This window comes from Gobius niger (genome assembly GCF_951799975.1).
Source record: "Gobius niger genome assembly, chromosome: 14".
NCBI classification, from domain to species: Eukaryota; Metazoa; Chordata; class Actinopteri; order Gobiiformes; family Gobiidae; genus Gobius; species Gobius niger.
The window spans coordinates 27,968,895-27,987,858 of NC_136865.1; the positions used below are offsets into that span (position 1 = coordinate 27,968,895).

An 18,964-nucleotide genomic window follows, 5' to 3' on the forward strand; every position below is an offset into this window, starting at 1 on the left:
ATTAGGGCTGCATCATATATCACAAAAAATATTGTATTGCAATGCAGTTCTAAAAATAACCCGCAATGAACGAGATCCGCGAGGTAGTCAGCTTTATTTTTTGTATATTTATTATATATGTTTTAAAGGGATATTTCAGGATTTTTGACATAGGTCCTCATCTCCTAGTTATCCAGAGTGTTGCTGATTTCTGGAGATTTTTTTTTTTGTAATTCATGCAGTTCTTTTATTTGAAGAGTTTCGTGGCGCTAGGCTAGTGCAAAGCTAGCGCATTTCTATGGTATCAGCTAGTCTGCATTAAAAACAGTCTGACCCAAATCACTTATAACTCCAGACTAACCATATAAATGTCTGTGTCGATAGAATAATTTTAACCATTTTGTATGTAAAAGAACTTATATTTGAGCAGCATCAGCTTTGTGGTTGTATAAGCGATGCAGCGGTGGAGTGATCTGCTAGAAAATAGTCCCTCAAAATGTGATCATTCATGTGATGCAAGGTCAGTTATATTCCAAAAATGATTCTATGGACACAGACATGTATAACATGTATATGGTTAGTCTGGCGTTATAAGTGATTTGCCTCAGGTCAGACTGTTTTAAAGGCAGGCTAGCTGATACCATAGAAATACGCTAGCCTTGCACTAGCCTAGCGTCACGAAACTCTTCAAATATAAGAACTGCATGAATTACAAAAAAAAAAATATCTCCAGAAATCAGCAACACTCTGGATAACTAGGAAATGAGGCCCTATGTCAAAAATCCTGAAATATCCCTTTAAGTTTCTTATGGGTCTTTACAGTCAGGGGTCGGTTAATGATAAACTCAACTGAACTCTGGTGTTTGTACCAGTCTAAAAAGGTGAGCAGATTTTACATAGTGACCTGTCTTTTCACTGCAGTACAAAAAAATCATCCTGTTAATTGTAGCCCTGGTGAGTTGCTTTCATTCAAATTGCCTTTTCAAACTGATAGAGAGAAAACTTTCAGCCCTGGTATATCTTGGCAGCGGTGGAGGAGCTCGCTCAGGTTTGGCGTCGTGCCCAGTGAGTCTCGATGGGACCCGGGGGTGCAGACCTGAGACATCACCTACTGTAGCTGTCACACTTACAGTACGTCCTGATGGGGCCACTTCAGTCTGAGGTCCTGGACATATTTACCAGGGAACGGGGCCAGGACTCCGGAGAGCAGAATGGAGGAGAGAAAACGCACAAGAGCGGAGTGTAAAAATAACTTTTAACAATGTTTAGACGAGATACTGGACTTCTACTGGCACACGGTGAGTCTGGGAGTTTATGGTCACAATTAACAAACTGCAGAGACTTGCGCTACAAAAACCTAAGCAGCAAACTAAATACGCACAGTGTCTTGGCTCCACAGGGGGTTTTGTGCATAAAATCTGCCAAAGCTATTCATACCTCCACAAAGATGCTCATGATTCTTAATTAGAAAACCATTTCTTGTCAGTATTGTTTCAAAGATTAGTTATCAGATCACAAACAAGAGGAATTAATCTGTTAAAACTCAAATTGTAAATCTAATTGTGATTCTTATTCGCACCAGCTGTTGTTTCACGTTACTGTGTCAGTGACTGTGTCTCACAACAGTAACATGACCGTGCACAGGCGTTTAAAAGCAATAATACCTGGATGTTTTATTGTTGTCAGAAATATTACAAATAGATATTTTCCAGAACTGTTTAAAAGTGAAAACAGTGGCTTTTTTTGATGTGTAAGAGAGAGAGAGAGAGAGAGAGAGAGAGAGAGAGAGAGAGATACAGATACAGAGAGAGAGATACAGATACAGAGAGAGTGATACAGAGAGAGATACAGATTCAGACAGACAGAGAGAGAGAGATACAGAGAGAGATACAGATACAGAGAGAGAGAGAGAGAGAGATACAGAGAGAGAGAGAGATACAGGGAGATATACAGATACAGAGAGAGATACAGATACAGAGAGAGAGAGAGAGATACAGAGAGAGAGAGAGAGAGAGAGAGAGAGATACAGATACAGATACAGATACAGAGAGAGAGATACAGAGAGAGAGAGATACAGAGAGAGAGAGAGAAAAAGAGATACAGAGAGAGAGAGATATACAGAGAGAAATACAGAGAGAGAGAGAGAGAGATACAGAGAGAGAGATACAGATACAGAGAGAGAGATACAGAGAGAGAGAGAGAGAGAGAGAGATACACAGAGAGAGAAATATACAGAGAGAGAGATACAGAGAGAGAGAGATACAGAGAGAGATACAGAGAGATATATACAGAGAGAGAGATACATAGAGAGAGAGAGAGATACAGAGAGAGAAATATACAGAGAGAAATATACAGAGAGAGAGATACAGAGAGAGAGAGATACAGAGAGATAGAGATATACAGAGAGAGAAATATACAGAGAGAGATACAGAGAGAGAGAGATACAGATACAGAGAGAGAGATACAGAGAGAGAGAGAGAAAGGGAGATACAGAGAGAGAGATATATACAGAGAGAAATACAGAGAGAGAGAGAGAGATACAGAGAGAGATATACAGAGAGAGAGAGATACAGAGAGAGAGAGATACAGAGAGAGAGAGATACAGAGAGAGAGATACAGAGAGAGAGAGAGAGAGAGATACACAGAGAGAGAAATATACAGAGAGAGAAATATACAGAGAGAGAGATACAGAGAGAGAGAGATACAGAGAGAGAGATATATACAGAGAGAGAGATACAGAGAGAGAGAGATACAGATACAGAGAGAGAGATACAGAGAGAGATATATACAGAGAAAGAGAGAGAGAGAGAGAGATACACAGAGAGAGAAATATACAGAGAGAGAAATATACAGAGAGAGAGATACAGAGAGAGAGAGATACAGATACAGAGAGAGAGATACAGAGAGAGAGAGAGAGAGAGAGAGAGATACACAGAGAGAGAAATATACAGAGAGAGAAATATACAGAGAGAGAGATACAGAGAGAGAGAGATACAGAGAGAAAGAGATATACAGAGAGAGAGATACAGAGAGAGAGAGAGAGATACAGATACAGAGAGAGAGATACAGAGAGAGATAGATACAGAGAGAGAGATACAGAGAGAGAAATATACAGAGAGAGATACAGAGAGAGAGAGAGGGAGAGATACAGAGAGCGATATATACAGAGAGAGATACAGAGAGAGAGAGATACAGAGAAAGAGAGAGATAGAGAGAGAGAAGGTCGAATCAGAATCATGTCCCTCCCCATCTTTTACTTGGATGGTTTGGTAACACCAAACCACACCAAACACACCAGGAAGCCTGGCGAATGTAGTGAGTGAGTGGTTGGTGGTGGTCGAAGGGGCCGATGGCGCAGACTGGTTGCCTCGCTTCCGTCAGTCTACCCCAGGGCAGCTGTGGCGACAATAGTAGCTTACCACCACTAAGTATGGAGTGAATGAATAGTGCAATGTAAAGCATCTTTGAGTGGCCAGAAAAGCGCTATATAAAACCAATGCAATATTATTATTATTATTATTATTATTATTATTATTATTATTATTAATGCAAAATCCGACTGTAGGTCTGGTTCTGATGAGGGAACGATTCAACATGATAGAAATACATTAAAAAACATGTGATTCTGGGACATGTTGTGTGGCTGTCGGTAAGCTCTGCCCGGGCTTTGGCGGTGGGAGGTGCAGTGGCTGGATATTGCTAAAGCAGTGAAGTGTAACGGGGCAGTGTGTTCCCGGAGACACGGGGCTGAAGGGGAGATGTGGAGGAGGACGGGGGGGCTGGTGTGGGGGAGTGAAGCTGCTCATGTGGGACACAGGACCAACAAAGGCCCGGGGAGGTGGAACACTGCAGAGAGGTGCCACTTTGAATCAGGGGGAGGCCAGTTTTATCCTACAGGTCCTACACAAAGTAAAGTGCTGCAATGAAGTAAAGCCTCATAACATTATGACTTTGACCAATCATTGTCTGGATACAATCGGATAATTGCTTTGTGAACAGTTGTTGCACTTTAGCTTACACTTTCCTACTGCCTAATTCGTTCAAGAGACGGATTTTTCCGCGGGAAGTGCTGGAACAACTCAAGTGTTGGTAATCAGTTTTACTTTACAGCTGCAGCAAAATGTAATCAGCAGAACTGTAAGCTTTGTTTTTTGATTTGTTTCTTGTGAGAACAGTAGTTTTGGCTAGTTTACACTATGCTCAATAAAAAGAAAAGCCTGATGTGATTTGCTCTAAGATTGAGGAGGAGATTTCCAATTGCAGAAAAGGTTTTTCAGATGTCATATGTCCTGTGTTCGAAGGCATTTCTCAAGACAAGAACTTTGTCACCAACTGTCCATTATCATGATTTATTCAGGCTTTTTAAACTACTTACTGACCTTTTAGCCAACGAATATAGTAGTTGTAGCTTTTTATAATACATGTGTCTACAAAGGAAATGCAGCCCTCAGACCATGTGTTCTTCTTGTTTAACTGGTTCACAAACTGCCAATTTCATAATCCCTCCCGATTACAACCTCAAGAGACAGAGCTGTTCCAAGCCTTAATAAAGGTGTAGGAACAGATTAATCCTCTTTTAAAAGCACCCAGTAGAATGTTTGACTGTATTGGGCACAGATCTGAGGCCCTCCACTCTGTATATGCAGCCTCTGAGGAACAAAGTTAAGGCACTCCTGGTTTAGAAGAAACCCGACAGACAGGGACGTGCACAGACAGAGCCTTTTTTTTTTTCATTTATTTTATTGTTGAGTGCCAAAAACGGAAAACTTTTGTGTTGTTGTTTTTTTTTTATTACGAAACAGTTTTACATTTTAACGTTTCTCTGAGTTTTTAAATGATCAAAATCGCTCCATGGACGGGAACTGAGACTGAGAAACACCCGGGTTAAGACTTCAATCTGAGAACCAGGCTGTTTGTTGAAAATTGACTTGAAACGAATATATTTCCCATAACGTTAGCGCCTGCAGAGGAGAAAGGAGGAGAGAGGAGTTCATCAGAAGAGAGAGCGTTGCATAAAACCCCCGTAATTGATTTTGATCCAAAATTACCTCTGTTTAGCTTTGGATTTTTCAGGAACCGAGGCACGTTAGAATTAAACTGTTTTCACCTACGGAGAGCTTAGAGTCTCATCTTTCAAAACGAGCCGTAGCATTTGCCCATTGCTATAACATAGAATATGCTGTGGTGCTACAAATATCATGAAAAACGGTCTGGATTGTTGGCACTCAACAGCTAAATCCCCAAAACAGCGCGGCCTCAATGTGTTAAAGACTTATCCTGCTCGTTCTGCTGAGGTGAAAGGGGAAGCAGCTCAAATAAAAAGTGACAACAATGAGAGCCAACAGCAAACATCTGTGCAGGGACGATAGTTTGACTCCAGATAGGATCAGAACAAGTTTGGCCAAGGTGTCCAGACTTTCAAATCTGGAAGTATAACTAAATATAACATTATCACATGTTGAAAAGCTTAGAAAAAGTCTTATCTGCCATGTCCGCGTTATCGATACAAACCCCTCACAGCCCCCCCCCGCTCCCTTGACCCTGTATCTCTCACCCCGTCAGCCCCGCTATATGTGCTCAAGAACCACTATGTCCAATCCCTTTAACCCGGCCACTGACTTTTGGCCCTTTTAATTTCACAGCGCTATGCCTCGCGTGCTGCGCCTCTCCAGCGCGAACTGCTGATTCACGCCCGCAAAGGTCTATTTTTATTACTACTACAGCAGCCCCCCCCCCTTCTCCCACCGGGGGCTTAGTTGATTTACAAAACCTCTCAGCGCATTTATCTTCATGTCGTGAAAGATGTCTGTGGATGTTATGAATCACTGCCAGCCATTGAGAAGGGGTGGGGGGGTGGGGGGGGGCGAGCCTATCTGAGATTTACAGGCCCCTCCTCAGTAGTGCTAATTGAGTCCCATCTATCTATCTCTGCGGAATATGGGATTGCACAAATGGGACGACATCGTTCCGAGGCTGATAAATCTTTGGAGCTTCTTTAAATGAAAAAGCCTATATAAGGAAGTGCTAATTCACGCCTTTCCGTGTCATCTTTTATTCATGGCAGGTACCGGACTGAGGCGGGTGAGGGAAAGTGGAGTTTATTATGAAGGGAGCGGCGGTCTTATATTAACTCAAGTGCAAACAAACAAAGCACAGAGAGGGGACGGGAGCCTGCCCCAATCGCAGACGCAGACAATAAACAGGATTTTATATTGAAAACTAGACTGTGTCTTTTGATTTCCATGCTTTTCAGTTAGAACGGCTTTTCATGCACAAAGACACTCAAAATTTGCATTAGTTTTGAATGGCTGCAGAAGATGTGTTTGGATCATTAAAAAAGGTTGGCCTTTGTTTGAGCAATCCCATCTAGATCGTGCATGTTTGAGCACATCTTCAAACATGAGCCGACGTGAGACTGCACTAGTTCAGGGGTTCTCAACCTGGGGGTCGGGACCCACTAGGGGTTCGCAAGACAAATTTCGGGGGTCGCCAGAGCATATAGATAAAATATATATTTTAATATTATTATTATGGTGTCGTAGCATACATGCTATTTTACCAGGGTGTCATTATTTGTTCTAAATTTAATTCATTTTTGTTTTAGCCATTGTTTTTTCTTTGTTTTTTAAGAGTTATATAGGTTAACCTCTTAACTCCCGCCTGAACCGAGAGGATCTTTTTCCACACGTCTTCAGATTTTTTTTCCATCATTTTTTTGTTGGGTGTTCAACTCATTTTTGTAACTTTTTCATAATTTTTTAGTCATTTTTTGTCACATTTTTGTAATTTTTTGTCACATTTTGTCACGTTTGTCATTTTTTTATCACTTTTTTTTTCATTTTTTTGTCACATTTTTGTCATTTTTTTGTCACATTTTTTAATCAATTTCTTGTCCATTTCTTGTGACATTCTTGTGACATTTTTGCCACTTTTTCATCAATTTTTCGTCACTTTTTCGTCAATGTTTTCTCACTTTTTTGGCACATTTCCATCAATGTTTTCATCTCAGTTCTGTCGCTATTTTCACAGCTTTTTCACGATCCTAATTAACTGTTTTAACGGGGATCGCGGCTCTAAAAGGTTGAGAACCACTGCACTAGTTTAATCTGTATTTGCTTCAGTGTTAGTTCACATGCTCTCGCTCCAAAAGCTGCACCATCAGCCATGTAGCAACACCTTCTCGCTGAGCTTATTCCCATGATGGCGATCAAGCGATAAGAGCACATGTGTCAAAAACAAGGCATTCATTTCTGGAAAAAAAAAACAAGTCTCCAGCCCATTCCTGTGCAGAGTTATGAATTTTTAAAGAAATAACTAGAATGCCCACTCCAGCCACAAGGGGGCAGCTTTAAAAAAAAAAGAAAAGGAAAATGGAAAGAATTCTACACGTGTCCAGCAGAGGGCACTAACTTAAAGGAACAGGCCACCATTTTTCCATACTGAGATATGTTCTTACCTGAGCCTAGACGAGTTGACGACCAAAGATGTTGTTAGCATTTGGCCTCCCCCCAATGTATTCCTATAGCTCCACACAGGGGTGAAGTTGGAAGCTACCACGCTCTCCCACAGGCACGCACAAAGACCAGACAGGTACACATCAACTCGTCTAAGCTCAGGTAAGAACATATCTCAGTATGGAAAAATGGTGGCCCGTTCCTTTAATAAAAGATCAGGACATAAACTTACTGCCATCGAGTGTGGAGGCTGTCAGAGGTAAAGCGCGATAAGTGTAAGCCGTTATTATTCATCAGGCCACAGTCCTTTACAATGTATGTGGCCCGTGACCCACCGTGGCGGCTGAATTTCGGCCCACGACCCAAACTAGTTCGACACCCCTGGATTAGAGCCTTGTCAATGCTGCGACACACACGTATGTATACACTGACGTTACACTGGTCATGTCTCTCTCATGGTTAACTACAGTGAGGCTAACTACAAGAATAGACGTCTCCTCCTCACTCCTTTTGACCACACTCGAGGGGGAAATCATGGCAGATTTACAGACTCCTCCCCCCAACTCTGACGAAGCATGTTCCTATAAAGGGCAGGATCCTCATTGTAGACTCGGCCCTTATGTGACGTGTAGTTCACACTGCTCCAATGCTAACAGTCCGACCCTCATTAGTACGAGATTTCGATTTTTTTTTCCACTGAAACCAGCCTGGATTGGTAACAAACCCAGCATTTTCACAGGGGGAATATCTAGCTGTAGAAAGCTTAAGAAAATTAGAAACCAGGCTTTAAAGTCGTTTTTGACTAAAGCGCAATGAATTCCAATGGGGGACTAGCGGCTACATGGAGGTACGACAGCAATGGCGGCTCCTAGTGTTGTCGTCACAAAGCAGAGCAGCCAGACACAAAGTTCATCCAATTTGTCAGAGTTCATTCAAAAAAGGGGAATAAAAGTGAAACAAATTCGACCTGAGATCGACCGCCTTCACACCACACCCGCTCCTCCCCCGAGGCGAGAGGAGCTGCTCCGAGAGAGACACCAGTTTCAGCCGGTCTCGATTGGATTCACCCGGACCCAAAACCATCGCTCTCGGGTCGACCTAATCAGGGCCAGTGTGAAAACCCCCTCAAATGGCCCTCACGGTTTCAATACAAAGTGGCAGGTCAGGCCATGAGAATTTGTAATATGAACCTGAACTTGAAAATGTCCTGAATAATGAGAACGTCTTGAATAAGTCTTTTGTCTGGAGGCCTGGTTGTTTACCTCCAGATACATATATATAATCCAGATATTCCAGGGGCACCTTTTTCAGATGAGGGGACTCTGTTGTGCGTTTTAGTCGTAGGGGAAACCAAAGGGAGAACGTGAAAACTCCACATAGAAAGGCAGAGGAATCAAACCTATGACCTCTTGTAGGGAGGCGAGAGATGCTACCTTCACAGCCAGTAAATAAAAGTGTTAGTTCAAAAGGTCCAGTACAGATTTTAGTCAGCAGTCGGCAAGCCAACTTTTAAACTAATATTTTAAAAAGACTCCAGACTGTTTTCTGCATGTTCCTCTACCTCTACTCCATTATTCTTATTCACAAACTCTGCTTTAACGCGGCGACCTAACCCCATTAAGTTGTTTGTTAAAAGCAAAGTAAAGAAACGCAGTGCGGGGGGAAGTTTCAAGGACTTGAGAAAAAGGCTTGCTGGAGTTCTTTTGTGTGTGTTTTTGCTCCGTCTGGGCCCGTCTCTGCAGAGGTCGGGTTTATAATGAGCTGCTCGTTTGCTTTCTTTCTGCTGCCATAAGTTTTCTCTGACCTAACCATGTCGGGGAAGACCTTGTTTACTTTAGCAATTGATGTTTTTTTCTCAGACTAATGTAGACTGAAATGAGCTGTGGTGATGCTTTCGCAAAACATAAGTTCATGTGATTAAATTAGGCCACAGTAAAAACGTGATAATGGGTTTGTAAAAGAGAGTTAATGCTTTGGTTTCCACATTATTGCCGTCGTTACTGAGTGGATTACAAGTGGCGGCGTTGGTTATTGTGATTCTCTTTTCACTTGTTAGAACCTCCACCTGAACCGAGCACATTTTCTCCAGTTTGGCTTTACCCAAATCTGAAAGCTTCCTGAAACAAATGTCTGGAAATAGCAACAAAAATGTAACAAAAAAGTGATGAAAAAAAAGTGATGAGAACACAGCAACAACCCATGGATAAGGGTTTGTTTAGATGAGTTTTGTAGGTCTTAGCTTTCAAATACTTTACACTGGCCTGTAGGCGGTAAACTTTTAGATTTGGGAAAAGCCGAACTGGAGAAGATGCACTTGGTTAAGGCAGGGGTTAAGAGGTTGACTCTGAACAGACAGATTGTACAAAATGCCAGACTTCTATCAAGTGTCCATCGGCTTCCTTGACCATTGGCGCAGATATGAGCAGCCTCGCTTCTGTCAGTCTGCCCCAGGGGAAACTGTGGCTACAAATGTATCTTATCACCATCAGCATGGTGGTAAGCATGTGTGAAGCGCTTTGGGTGTGACTTGTGTCATATGAAAAGTGATACACAAATAAGATTCCCTTCCTTCCTGTCCAGTCCCGACTCTCTGGGTGTTGCGTGGTCAGGCCCCTCAGTAAATCGCTGACCCCTCAGGCCTTCAGTCTTCAGACCAGGGTCTCCTGAAGATCCTCGAAAATCATTTGAAAACCCGGGGAGCGTTTCAAATTGTAGCCCCAAGACTCTGGAAAGGCTTGCCCCAGTCCCTCCATGAGCTCGGCTGTGTGGATTATTTTAACCTCTTAAACCCCCGCCGCAACAAGCACATTTTCTCCAGTTCGACTTTACCCAAATCTTAAAGGAATAGGCCACCGTTTTTACATACTGAGATATGCTCTTACCTCACTTTAGCCGAGTTAATATATCCCCGTCTGGTCTTTGTCCGTGCGCTCTGCCAGGCAAACGGAGCACATACGCAGCCTCTCCCACATGTCACATAGCTCCAAAAAAGCTCACGATAGAAGCTACCAAGCTCTTCCACGTGTTCCCTATTTAAACGTAACTCCTAAAGACTTCCCCCGCTCACTTCCGTCAATAACCTTTAGGAGTTACTGCACGGACGTTTTGCTCCTCGTATCATTACGCCTCACAATATAGTCCCCCTTTTTATTTGCTTATAAAATCGACATGCTACATTTCTGTGTAAATATACTTCGCATGAAAACACTTCACGTAACTTTATTTAAATAGGGAACACGTGGAAGAGCTTGGTAGCTTCTATCGTGAGCTTTTTTGGAGCTATGTGACATGTGGGAGAGGCTGCGTATGTGCTCCGTTTGCGTGACAGAGCGCACGGACAAAGACCAGACGGGGATATATTAACTCGGCTAAAGTGAGGTAAGAGCATATCTCAGTATGTAAAAACGGTGGCCTATTCCTTTAAGGCAACTTGAAATATAGTGAAAATATCCACAAAAAAGAGATCATTGAGGATGAAAACCCAGCCAAAAACAGCATCAAAGGAGCAACAAAAACGCAACAAAACAGGTGACAAAAATGTAAGAATGTATTCTTCTTTTTAAGCGACAAAAACCTGACAAAATTGCGACAAAAAAAAACATGACAAAAATACAACAAAAATGTTATCACATTGCGAGGAAAAATCTTACATCAGTTTTCTTAGCTTTCAAATGAAGCATTACCCTGGCCTACAGGCTGTAAACTCTCCAGTCAAGAAGCTTTTAGATTTGGGTAAAGCTGACCTGGAGAAAATGTGCTTGGTAAAGGTGGGGGTTAAGAGATTAAAAAGCCTTTGAAGATTTCTTTATTTAGGAAACTTTTGGCTGAAGGATTTTTTGCGTTTGTCATCATCAGTTTTATGTTGTTTCTTCTGTTGTTTTCAATTCATATTTCTTCCAACATTTTGTGATTTTTAACTGTGCGCTATATAAATACACTTTACTTACAAGCCTCTGCAGTTGTGCAATGACAATTGATATTCCATATTCATCGAAGATTATTTTAAACTGTATTAAAGCACTGAAAACTGTGTGTCATTCATTTGAAATGTATGCATTGAAATACAACGTAATCAATGCTTTTGAAATCTCTGAGCCTGTGTGTCCCGATCCTTTTTGCAATTTAGCTACGAAAATACCACTTTGATGTTTCCAGTGCCTGTGAAATGATAAATGTTTTTGAAATGTGCCCACCGTTTTACCTTGACTGTAATATCTCTCGAACGCAGACACTCACAGCTTGAACCTTATCATCTCTGGCAGCCGGTGCTTCTAATTACAATCTCTCTTTTATCTCTCCACACAGGGGATGTACAGTTGCTGCCAATTCGAGGACGAGACGGCACCGGGAGGCGGCTCTCTGCCCCAGTACCACTCTGTGACCAGCATGCCGAGCGCCCAGCAGCAGCACCTCGTCACCGCTACGGTCAACAACACGACCGCTATAGCCATGGTCCAGCATCAGCCGCAGCAGAAGCTCCACCCGCCGCCGGCGCAGGGCCAGACTTACACCACGATGCTACCGGGATCTCCGCCCACCACCGGGCACTCGGCGATGGCGTTGGGACCGTCGAATAGCCCGCTGCTGGAAGGGCCGATGCCGTGTTCGACGTTCCTGCCCCGTCACGATCGCAGGCTCGCCGTAGTGGATCGCTGGAACAGGCCGAAACCGGAAAAGGTTGTGAGCGCGGGAAGCGGCAGCATCGGGATCGGGGGCATAGCCGGCGGGATAACGGAACTGCCGTCGCAATCGCAGTATCAGCAAAGTCTAGGGCAGCACTGGAGTTTGCAAGGAGGCGTGCCGAGCGGGCCGGGGTTGGACCCAGGTTTGGAGGAGTATAAGAGGTACTATGGACCTATCGACCCGGAGCTGGGGGCGAGCACGGACCAGCAGAAAGACAAGCCCTCAGCGAATCCACGAGGAGTACCGAAAGCGTCCGGGATGGCGAGGCCCGTGAAAAGTTCTCAACAAAGTCTGGGACATTTGATACCGAAACCTCCACCGCCGCTGCCCTCGTCTCCGCGCAGGCCACCGTTTTGGCGGCGGGGTAGCCTATCCCAAGTGAGGAGGAAAGGTTCGGGGGGTCCCCTTTACGAGAATATTCTCCCGCTAGGGCGACGAGGCAGATACGGCCCGAGTGAAGGCAGAAGGAGCAGACGGCCTCCACCGCCGCCGCCGTTGCCCGTCCCGCTCTCCTCCCCGACCCATACGCCAACCACCCCGTCATCGCCTTGCCGTTTCTACTCGTCCTGCACTAGCGGGTCGTCGTCCAAATCCTCCTCCTCATCCTCCTCCTCATCTTCCTCCTCGGCGTCCCTCTCCAGATCTAACTCGCTTTCGTCTTGCTCCAGCGAAAGCTCGTACAACTCTTCGCTCAGCTTCCGGTACAGAGCGGGCGACAGAGAATTCACGCCGGACGACGACATCGATTCGGATTTGCTGACCGAGGAGTCCAGCCTGCTGCTCGGGTCGCGGCGGAAGGCACGCTCGCGCCGCATGTCCTCGAGGTCGCTGCCGTGCAGCCCGCCCCCTCCGCCGGTCCCGCCCAGGAAACCGCGCCCTCAGAGGGATTTCGTGAGGGAGCGCACAAGCAGCCAGTTGGCGCAGTTGCAGGAGTGGTGGGCATCCTGGGCGGACCGAGAGCGGGGCAGGAGGGAATCTACGACGGCTCCGAGAGCCGACGTGGCAGGAGGGCTTCGAGACGAGAAGCGGCAACACAAGGAGAGAGAACGAGAGAGGAAACGCAGGAAGAAAGGTCGCAAGAAAAAGAAACGGGAGGAGAGGGAAAGAGAGAGGGAGCGGAAGAGGCGCAAGGCCAAGAAAAAAAGGAAAAAAGACGATAAGGGGCGCAAGCGGGAGCGCAAGAGGTCAGAGCAAGAAGGGGGAGACAGCGAGAAAAGAGAGGACACCAAGACTGGGACGCCGGACTACACTTCGTACCCACCTCTGAGGCGAGAGTCGTTTAGGAAGAAGAGCGAAAGTTCCATCAGGAGTTACGGGTGGAACATACCTCCCGCAGATGACGAAAGGAAAGATGAGAAAGATAGAGATGAAGGGGTGGAAGAGAGCCGAGGTAAGGACAGGCTTCATAGGAGGAGAAATAGCAAGCAGTACCAGAGTTCGAGCAGTAAGCCTTCTACGTCTGTTAAGTTTTGGGGAGGGGGGAACCAAACCTCTGACTCCATCCCATCTGCCTTTCTGCCGTTGCTGCCGGTGTCCTCGAAAAGACGGAAGAGTAAAAGTTCGGACAGAGAAGGGACTGGTAAGGAGGGGGAGAGAAGGCCGTTGTTAGGGAGGAACGATAGAGGAGAGGTGCATTCGAAAGAAGGGTTGTCTTTTCACGAGTGGGAGTCCGACGTAGATGAAGACGATTCGGATCAAGAGAGAAGGAAAGGGGACAGGGGTAAGAGGCGAACAGGGGGTAGGTCAATGTCCGACGAGGAGCGGGATAAGGTTATCGGGATATATTCGGACGATGATGGGTCTTCTGGAGAGTTTGGGAAGTTCGAGAGGTACTGGGAGGATCACGAAGGCAGAGCGGTGGGCGGGATCGGAGGGGGAGGCTGGTTCTTTAGCACTTATCCGTCCAGAGAGAAAATCGGAAGTGTCGAGAGTCGGGATGATCTGTTTTTGGAGAGAAGTGATCGCTGGGGTACGGCAGAGAGCGGGTGGGGGTCCGGGGGTGGAGCGGGTGACGGTGGCGAGCGAGGCTGGGGATCGGGCTCGCACTGGCCCCCTCCGCCGCTCACCCCACCCCCTCCCCGACGGTACTGGTCCGTGGACAAGCTGCATATACAGGACGAGAAGAAGAGCAAGAGGAAGTACAAGGATAAAAGCAGAGGGCATGCGGCTTGCCCCTCCTACCAGTCTCCGCGTCGCCACCCGCAGTCCGCCAAATGGTCTCGCGCTATGTCCAGAAGCCAGGAGGAGCTCTACCACCACTGCCAGAGCTTTGGCGCAGGCCCCATGAAACCCAAACATGACTCTTCTTCATCGTCCAAGCCGGATCGTTCACAAAATCCAGCCGGAAGCCAGTCCAACCTTAGCATGCAACAGCGGGGGAGGCCAGACAGGGACAGGGACAGAGGGAGGCAGTCATCGCCACCTTCTGGGCTACTGCAGAATTTACCGCCGGCTGTACCAGCTCTCCCTGCGCCGCCATCCACGTCCCATTCGATCCACGCCCCTCCACCAACCTCCTCTTCATCGGTCTCCTCCCCCTCTGTGGTTTCGTCAACGCCGGGCGCCCCCCCATCCTCCTCCATGGCCTCGGCAAGTGCCAAACTGCAGTATCAAAGACTACGCTCCGCCCCTCAACCCCAGAGATTCCCCCAGTCTCCGCATTTACCCTTAAAAGCCAAGAGCATGTGCTCGCGCCGCGGTTCGGCCCACTTCTCCAGCGTGGAGAGTGAAGTGTGAACCCAAGACGACTGGACAGGACAGGACTGCCTTGATGATGGGCTAACACTAAACACAGGTGAATGGATGAGCAGGCCCAGTATCGACCAAGGCAGGGCAGCTAAGTTAGTTCAATAATCTCTGAGCCCTTTCATATAGTTCTGCACAAAGAAACCTAAAAGCCAAACTAACCCACTGGGGATGGTCACTATCTTTCAATATGTGAAAGACCACAGCATCAATGTGCATTCTCTGAACTTGTTTCACTCAAAACAAGCCTGAAACTGAAGAGGACATCTTTGCTACGTTCAGTTAAGGGCTTTGGACGTTCACCTAGAGCAGTCGTTTGTATTTAGCAAACTCGCTGAGGGCTCGGGGACTTTGTAGTACTGTTGGCCTACTGCTCTCAGAAGCCTTTAACACAGAATACCTACTTCTTAAAGATATTTTTCCCTTAAACCAATCACTTACACCTATAGTTCCTTTTTCCTTGATGAACTGTTTACATCCCCGCAGAACTGTGAGGCCTGCTCCAGGCGACTTTGTGTATGTTCTATACGTTCTTGTTTAGTGGGAGAGGAGGTTGACCAGTACCATGTCTGAGTTCGAATGTGTTTGCCGAAGTGAGACTGGATGTGGTATAGTTGTCCATTATCATTCAACTTTTGACCAACATTACATGGTTGAGCCAACTTTTTAACACAACAAACACATTTTTTAGAGACTGTTTGTGCAAGAAATTACTAGAACCTTGTACTTGAATAGAGCCAGAGTATTTTTATAAACACATCAGCCACTGCATTTGTCAGAACAACTTGGTGTAACAAGAACAAAGTGGAAATGTCAAGTTTGTTGAGAAATGTTACATGAAAAAGAACAGCTCGGAATCAGCGCCACAATACGACAAAATAGACTTCATGTGTCATGTATGGCTTCAGTGAGAATACACTTCATGTAAATCTTATGTTGTGGTTCTATTGGAATGACAGTAGTTCTTTTGAATGGCTCTTTAACATTCGATGTTGGAACTGAATTTTATTTGTGTTTTGTCCATATGGAACTGAGACAACCTGCGGAAACATTGTGTCCCAAAGTTGTTCTCAAAAGGTAAATGTTTGAACCCCTAAAAACTTGGACGACCTCAAATGAAGCATCTAAGCGATTAATTGTACAATATTTTGACTTGTCAGGCTGGTTTCTCTAAAAAGTCCATATAATTACGGTCCATTCTTTTGAAATCAACAAACCCCAAAGATCTGGTTCCCATCCGAGAACCACAAATCCTATCACGAGTTCTGAGTTCAGAAGTGTAGATACTGTATTTTCTGATTGATATGAGTTCTCTGACCCCATAGACTTTTGAAGTACTTTGCTACTACCACATCCAGTCCTACTTCAACAACAGCTACCGCCACAATCCGTCTTGGTCTGTGCTGTTCTTTCCTATATCTACCTTCTTACGTTGAACTCTTTCTCTCCGTCTTTACGGCGTCTCTCCCGACTCCTCTCCTGTGTGTGGTTTTCTGTGCGTCCGTGCTTCTCCGTGTCCGTACTATTCTTGATAACAGGGTAAAAGTCGACTGTGACCGACTTCATAACAGCTTCGCGACAGAGCTGAGTGCCAAACTTAAGTAGAGCTCCACCTTACAGGACGTCTATAACTTTAGCTGCTGTGTCTTCTATTCATTTAACTATCACAGTTACACGGGCATGTGCAAAAAAAAAAAAATCACCTTCTCATATACGAGCCACAAAAGCTTAATAATTCATATCTTTTCTTAAGCAATACATTACTCTGCATTTAAGCATACTTTACTTTTACTTCTGTGGAGATGTTGTTATTGTAATTATCTATGTACCTATATATCAAGACCTGTATTTAGTCAAAAACGATGTAAGCACTGTGCCACACCACTACAGGCTTGGGGGCACACACGGGATATTATTTTACTACCTATCAAACGACCACGGGGGTAACTCAGTCCTCTCCCTGTTTTCTGACTGAATGTAATGTCTGGTGCCAACGAGAACAACAATATTTTAGACACTTGACTTAGGGGGGGAATAGTTGCATTTCTATCGTGGATGTGGTGAATGCTGAGGCTTGTCGTGCAGGTGACGTATGAAAAAATATAAATCAATGTAGACGATATTGAGTAGCTCACCCCATGCCGAAGCTTTAATGCACCGAACAATGGTTGAAAATCGGGCAAAGTCTGTCAATCTGTCAGTCCGTCTTTTGTTTGAACTCTCCTTCAGCTTGCAACCACCATGCTCTGGTAAAGATCCACAACTATTCAATTCTGTTAGCCCAATTCAAGAACTTTGCATCTGTGCACATGAATTTTCTTTGCACCACAATGTATCCTGCAACTTCTGCCAGCATCAGGATCTCAAACACCTTGAACAGGGGTGCCCAAAGTGCGGCCCTCAGACTCATTTTAGGTGGCGCTTAAGCTTCTTGTTGAATTGGCACACACTCTATTGCAAATTTAATAATTCTACTCAATTTGATCGTCTCATAAACATTTTTCTGTGAGACGGAGCTCTCTTATGTGTCCGAGTCTAAATAAAGTTGTGGGACGCAGTTAAAACCTCTCTGTAGGTGATAACGGTTTAATTCTACGTGTCTCCTTTCCTGAGAAATCCAAAGCTAAACAGAGGCTAGTTTGGATCAAAATCACAGTTTTTTCTAGATTCGAAGATAATTAGTGTTTTATGAAACACTGTCCTTTCTGATTAACTCCTCTCTCCTCTCTGGACGGACACTAGCATTATGTGAAGAGGCAAATGCCTAAATATCTTTGTTTCAAATCAGTTTTCAACAACAACATTGTTGACACGTTTTATAGCGTGTGCATTCATACAACCTGGTTCTCAGATTAAAGACTTTAACAGGATGTTTCTCAGCCGTCCTGAGACCGATTTGGACCATTTAAAAACTCAGAGAAACATTAAAATCTCAACTGTTTCGATTTAGATATTCGAAAAGAACCCAATATATATACAGTGGGGAAAAAAAGTATTTGGCCAAAATCCAATAGAATGTCTATGTGAAACTGACCAAATACTTTTTCCCCCCACTGTATATATAATGTCTAGATCGTGACTCCTCACAAGTTTTTGATCATCATCTATTCACTTCTGTTCATCGCCGAGCTACCAAAATCACACATAAGGTGTATTAGAGTGTCTCGTTTCGTAATTTAAAAAACCCCCCGCAAAAACAAGTTTTTCCGTTTTTGGCACTCAATGTGTTAACTGAACTTGAATGTTTCACTGCATTGACCACCGATCTGTGGCCCTCAACACCATGTAAACGTCACATGGGGCCCTCTGTGATAAAGATTTGGACACCCCTGACCTGGAACAATCTCAGTTGGTTTGTCGTAAGCTCACCGACCTAATGCTGGCAATTTTTATCAATTGTAAGTAATCAAACGTTTGCTTTAACTCCCAAACACATATAAACAAACTCCATTCAATCTCTACAGCTGAACAAATATTGATTTGATGGCAGACTCGATTAGAGTAATGCCCATTCTCTCTGGCCAGGTCTGTCATCAGAAGTCCACAAGATCAAAAACAGATTTTTCGGCGACTCCAACCTTTGATGAAGACAATGCATACTTCCTTTAAAATGAAGATTTTCCAGCCGTACCATTCTGACTGTCTGAGAATTTAGTCTTTTTATTCAGAGTTCCACTTCTATCATTTGACAATACACATGCTCCTTTGCCTGGGGTGAGATACTCTCTAAGCGTAACTTAGACAGTTATAATCAAGGCAGTGAGTCCCATGGAAATATAGCCTATAACGTTAGCCTTATGCTAATTGCCATACGTTCTGTCAGGTCAGCAGTTAGTTGCGTTTCATTTGTAGCGGGTTGCTGAGATCGCAGCAGAAATAATATAATCGGAATAATCGCCCACAAACGAAGACCATTTTAAGTATCCAAGTCTTTCTCGGTTATTTCACCACTGAGGGCTGTCCCTTCCGTCACTTTATTTTTCACGGCGAACAGCCACTAATAAAACCATCAAAAGAGTGACAGGATCTGAAGTGCACTTCATGCCCCAACAGCCCTGTCGTGTTTCTACAATACCGCTTTTATAGAGGAATCCCAATGGCCT

At 44.6% G+C, this 18,964-nt stretch overlaps 1 protein-coding gene across 3 annotated transcripts in view; it reads left to right on the forward strand.

Annotated features, from left to right (window-relative positions):
- grin2da (glutamate receptor, ionotropic, N-methyl D-aspartate 2D, a) overlaps window positions 1–15,294 on the forward strand; it is a 492,433-nt gene extending 477,139 nt beyond the window's left edge. For all 3 annotated transcript variants that reach the window (XM_079570853.1, XM_079570852.1, XM_079570854.1), the window contains one exon: window positions 11,739–15,294. In XM_079570853.1, coding sequence (XP_079426979.1) covers window positions 11,739–14,852 — 3,114 coding nt within the window. In that variant the 3' untranslated portion in view covers window positions 14,853–15,294. The remainder of the gene's footprint in view (window positions 1–11,738) is intronic.
- The last annotated feature ends 3,670 nt before the right edge of the window (window positions 15,295–18,964 follow it).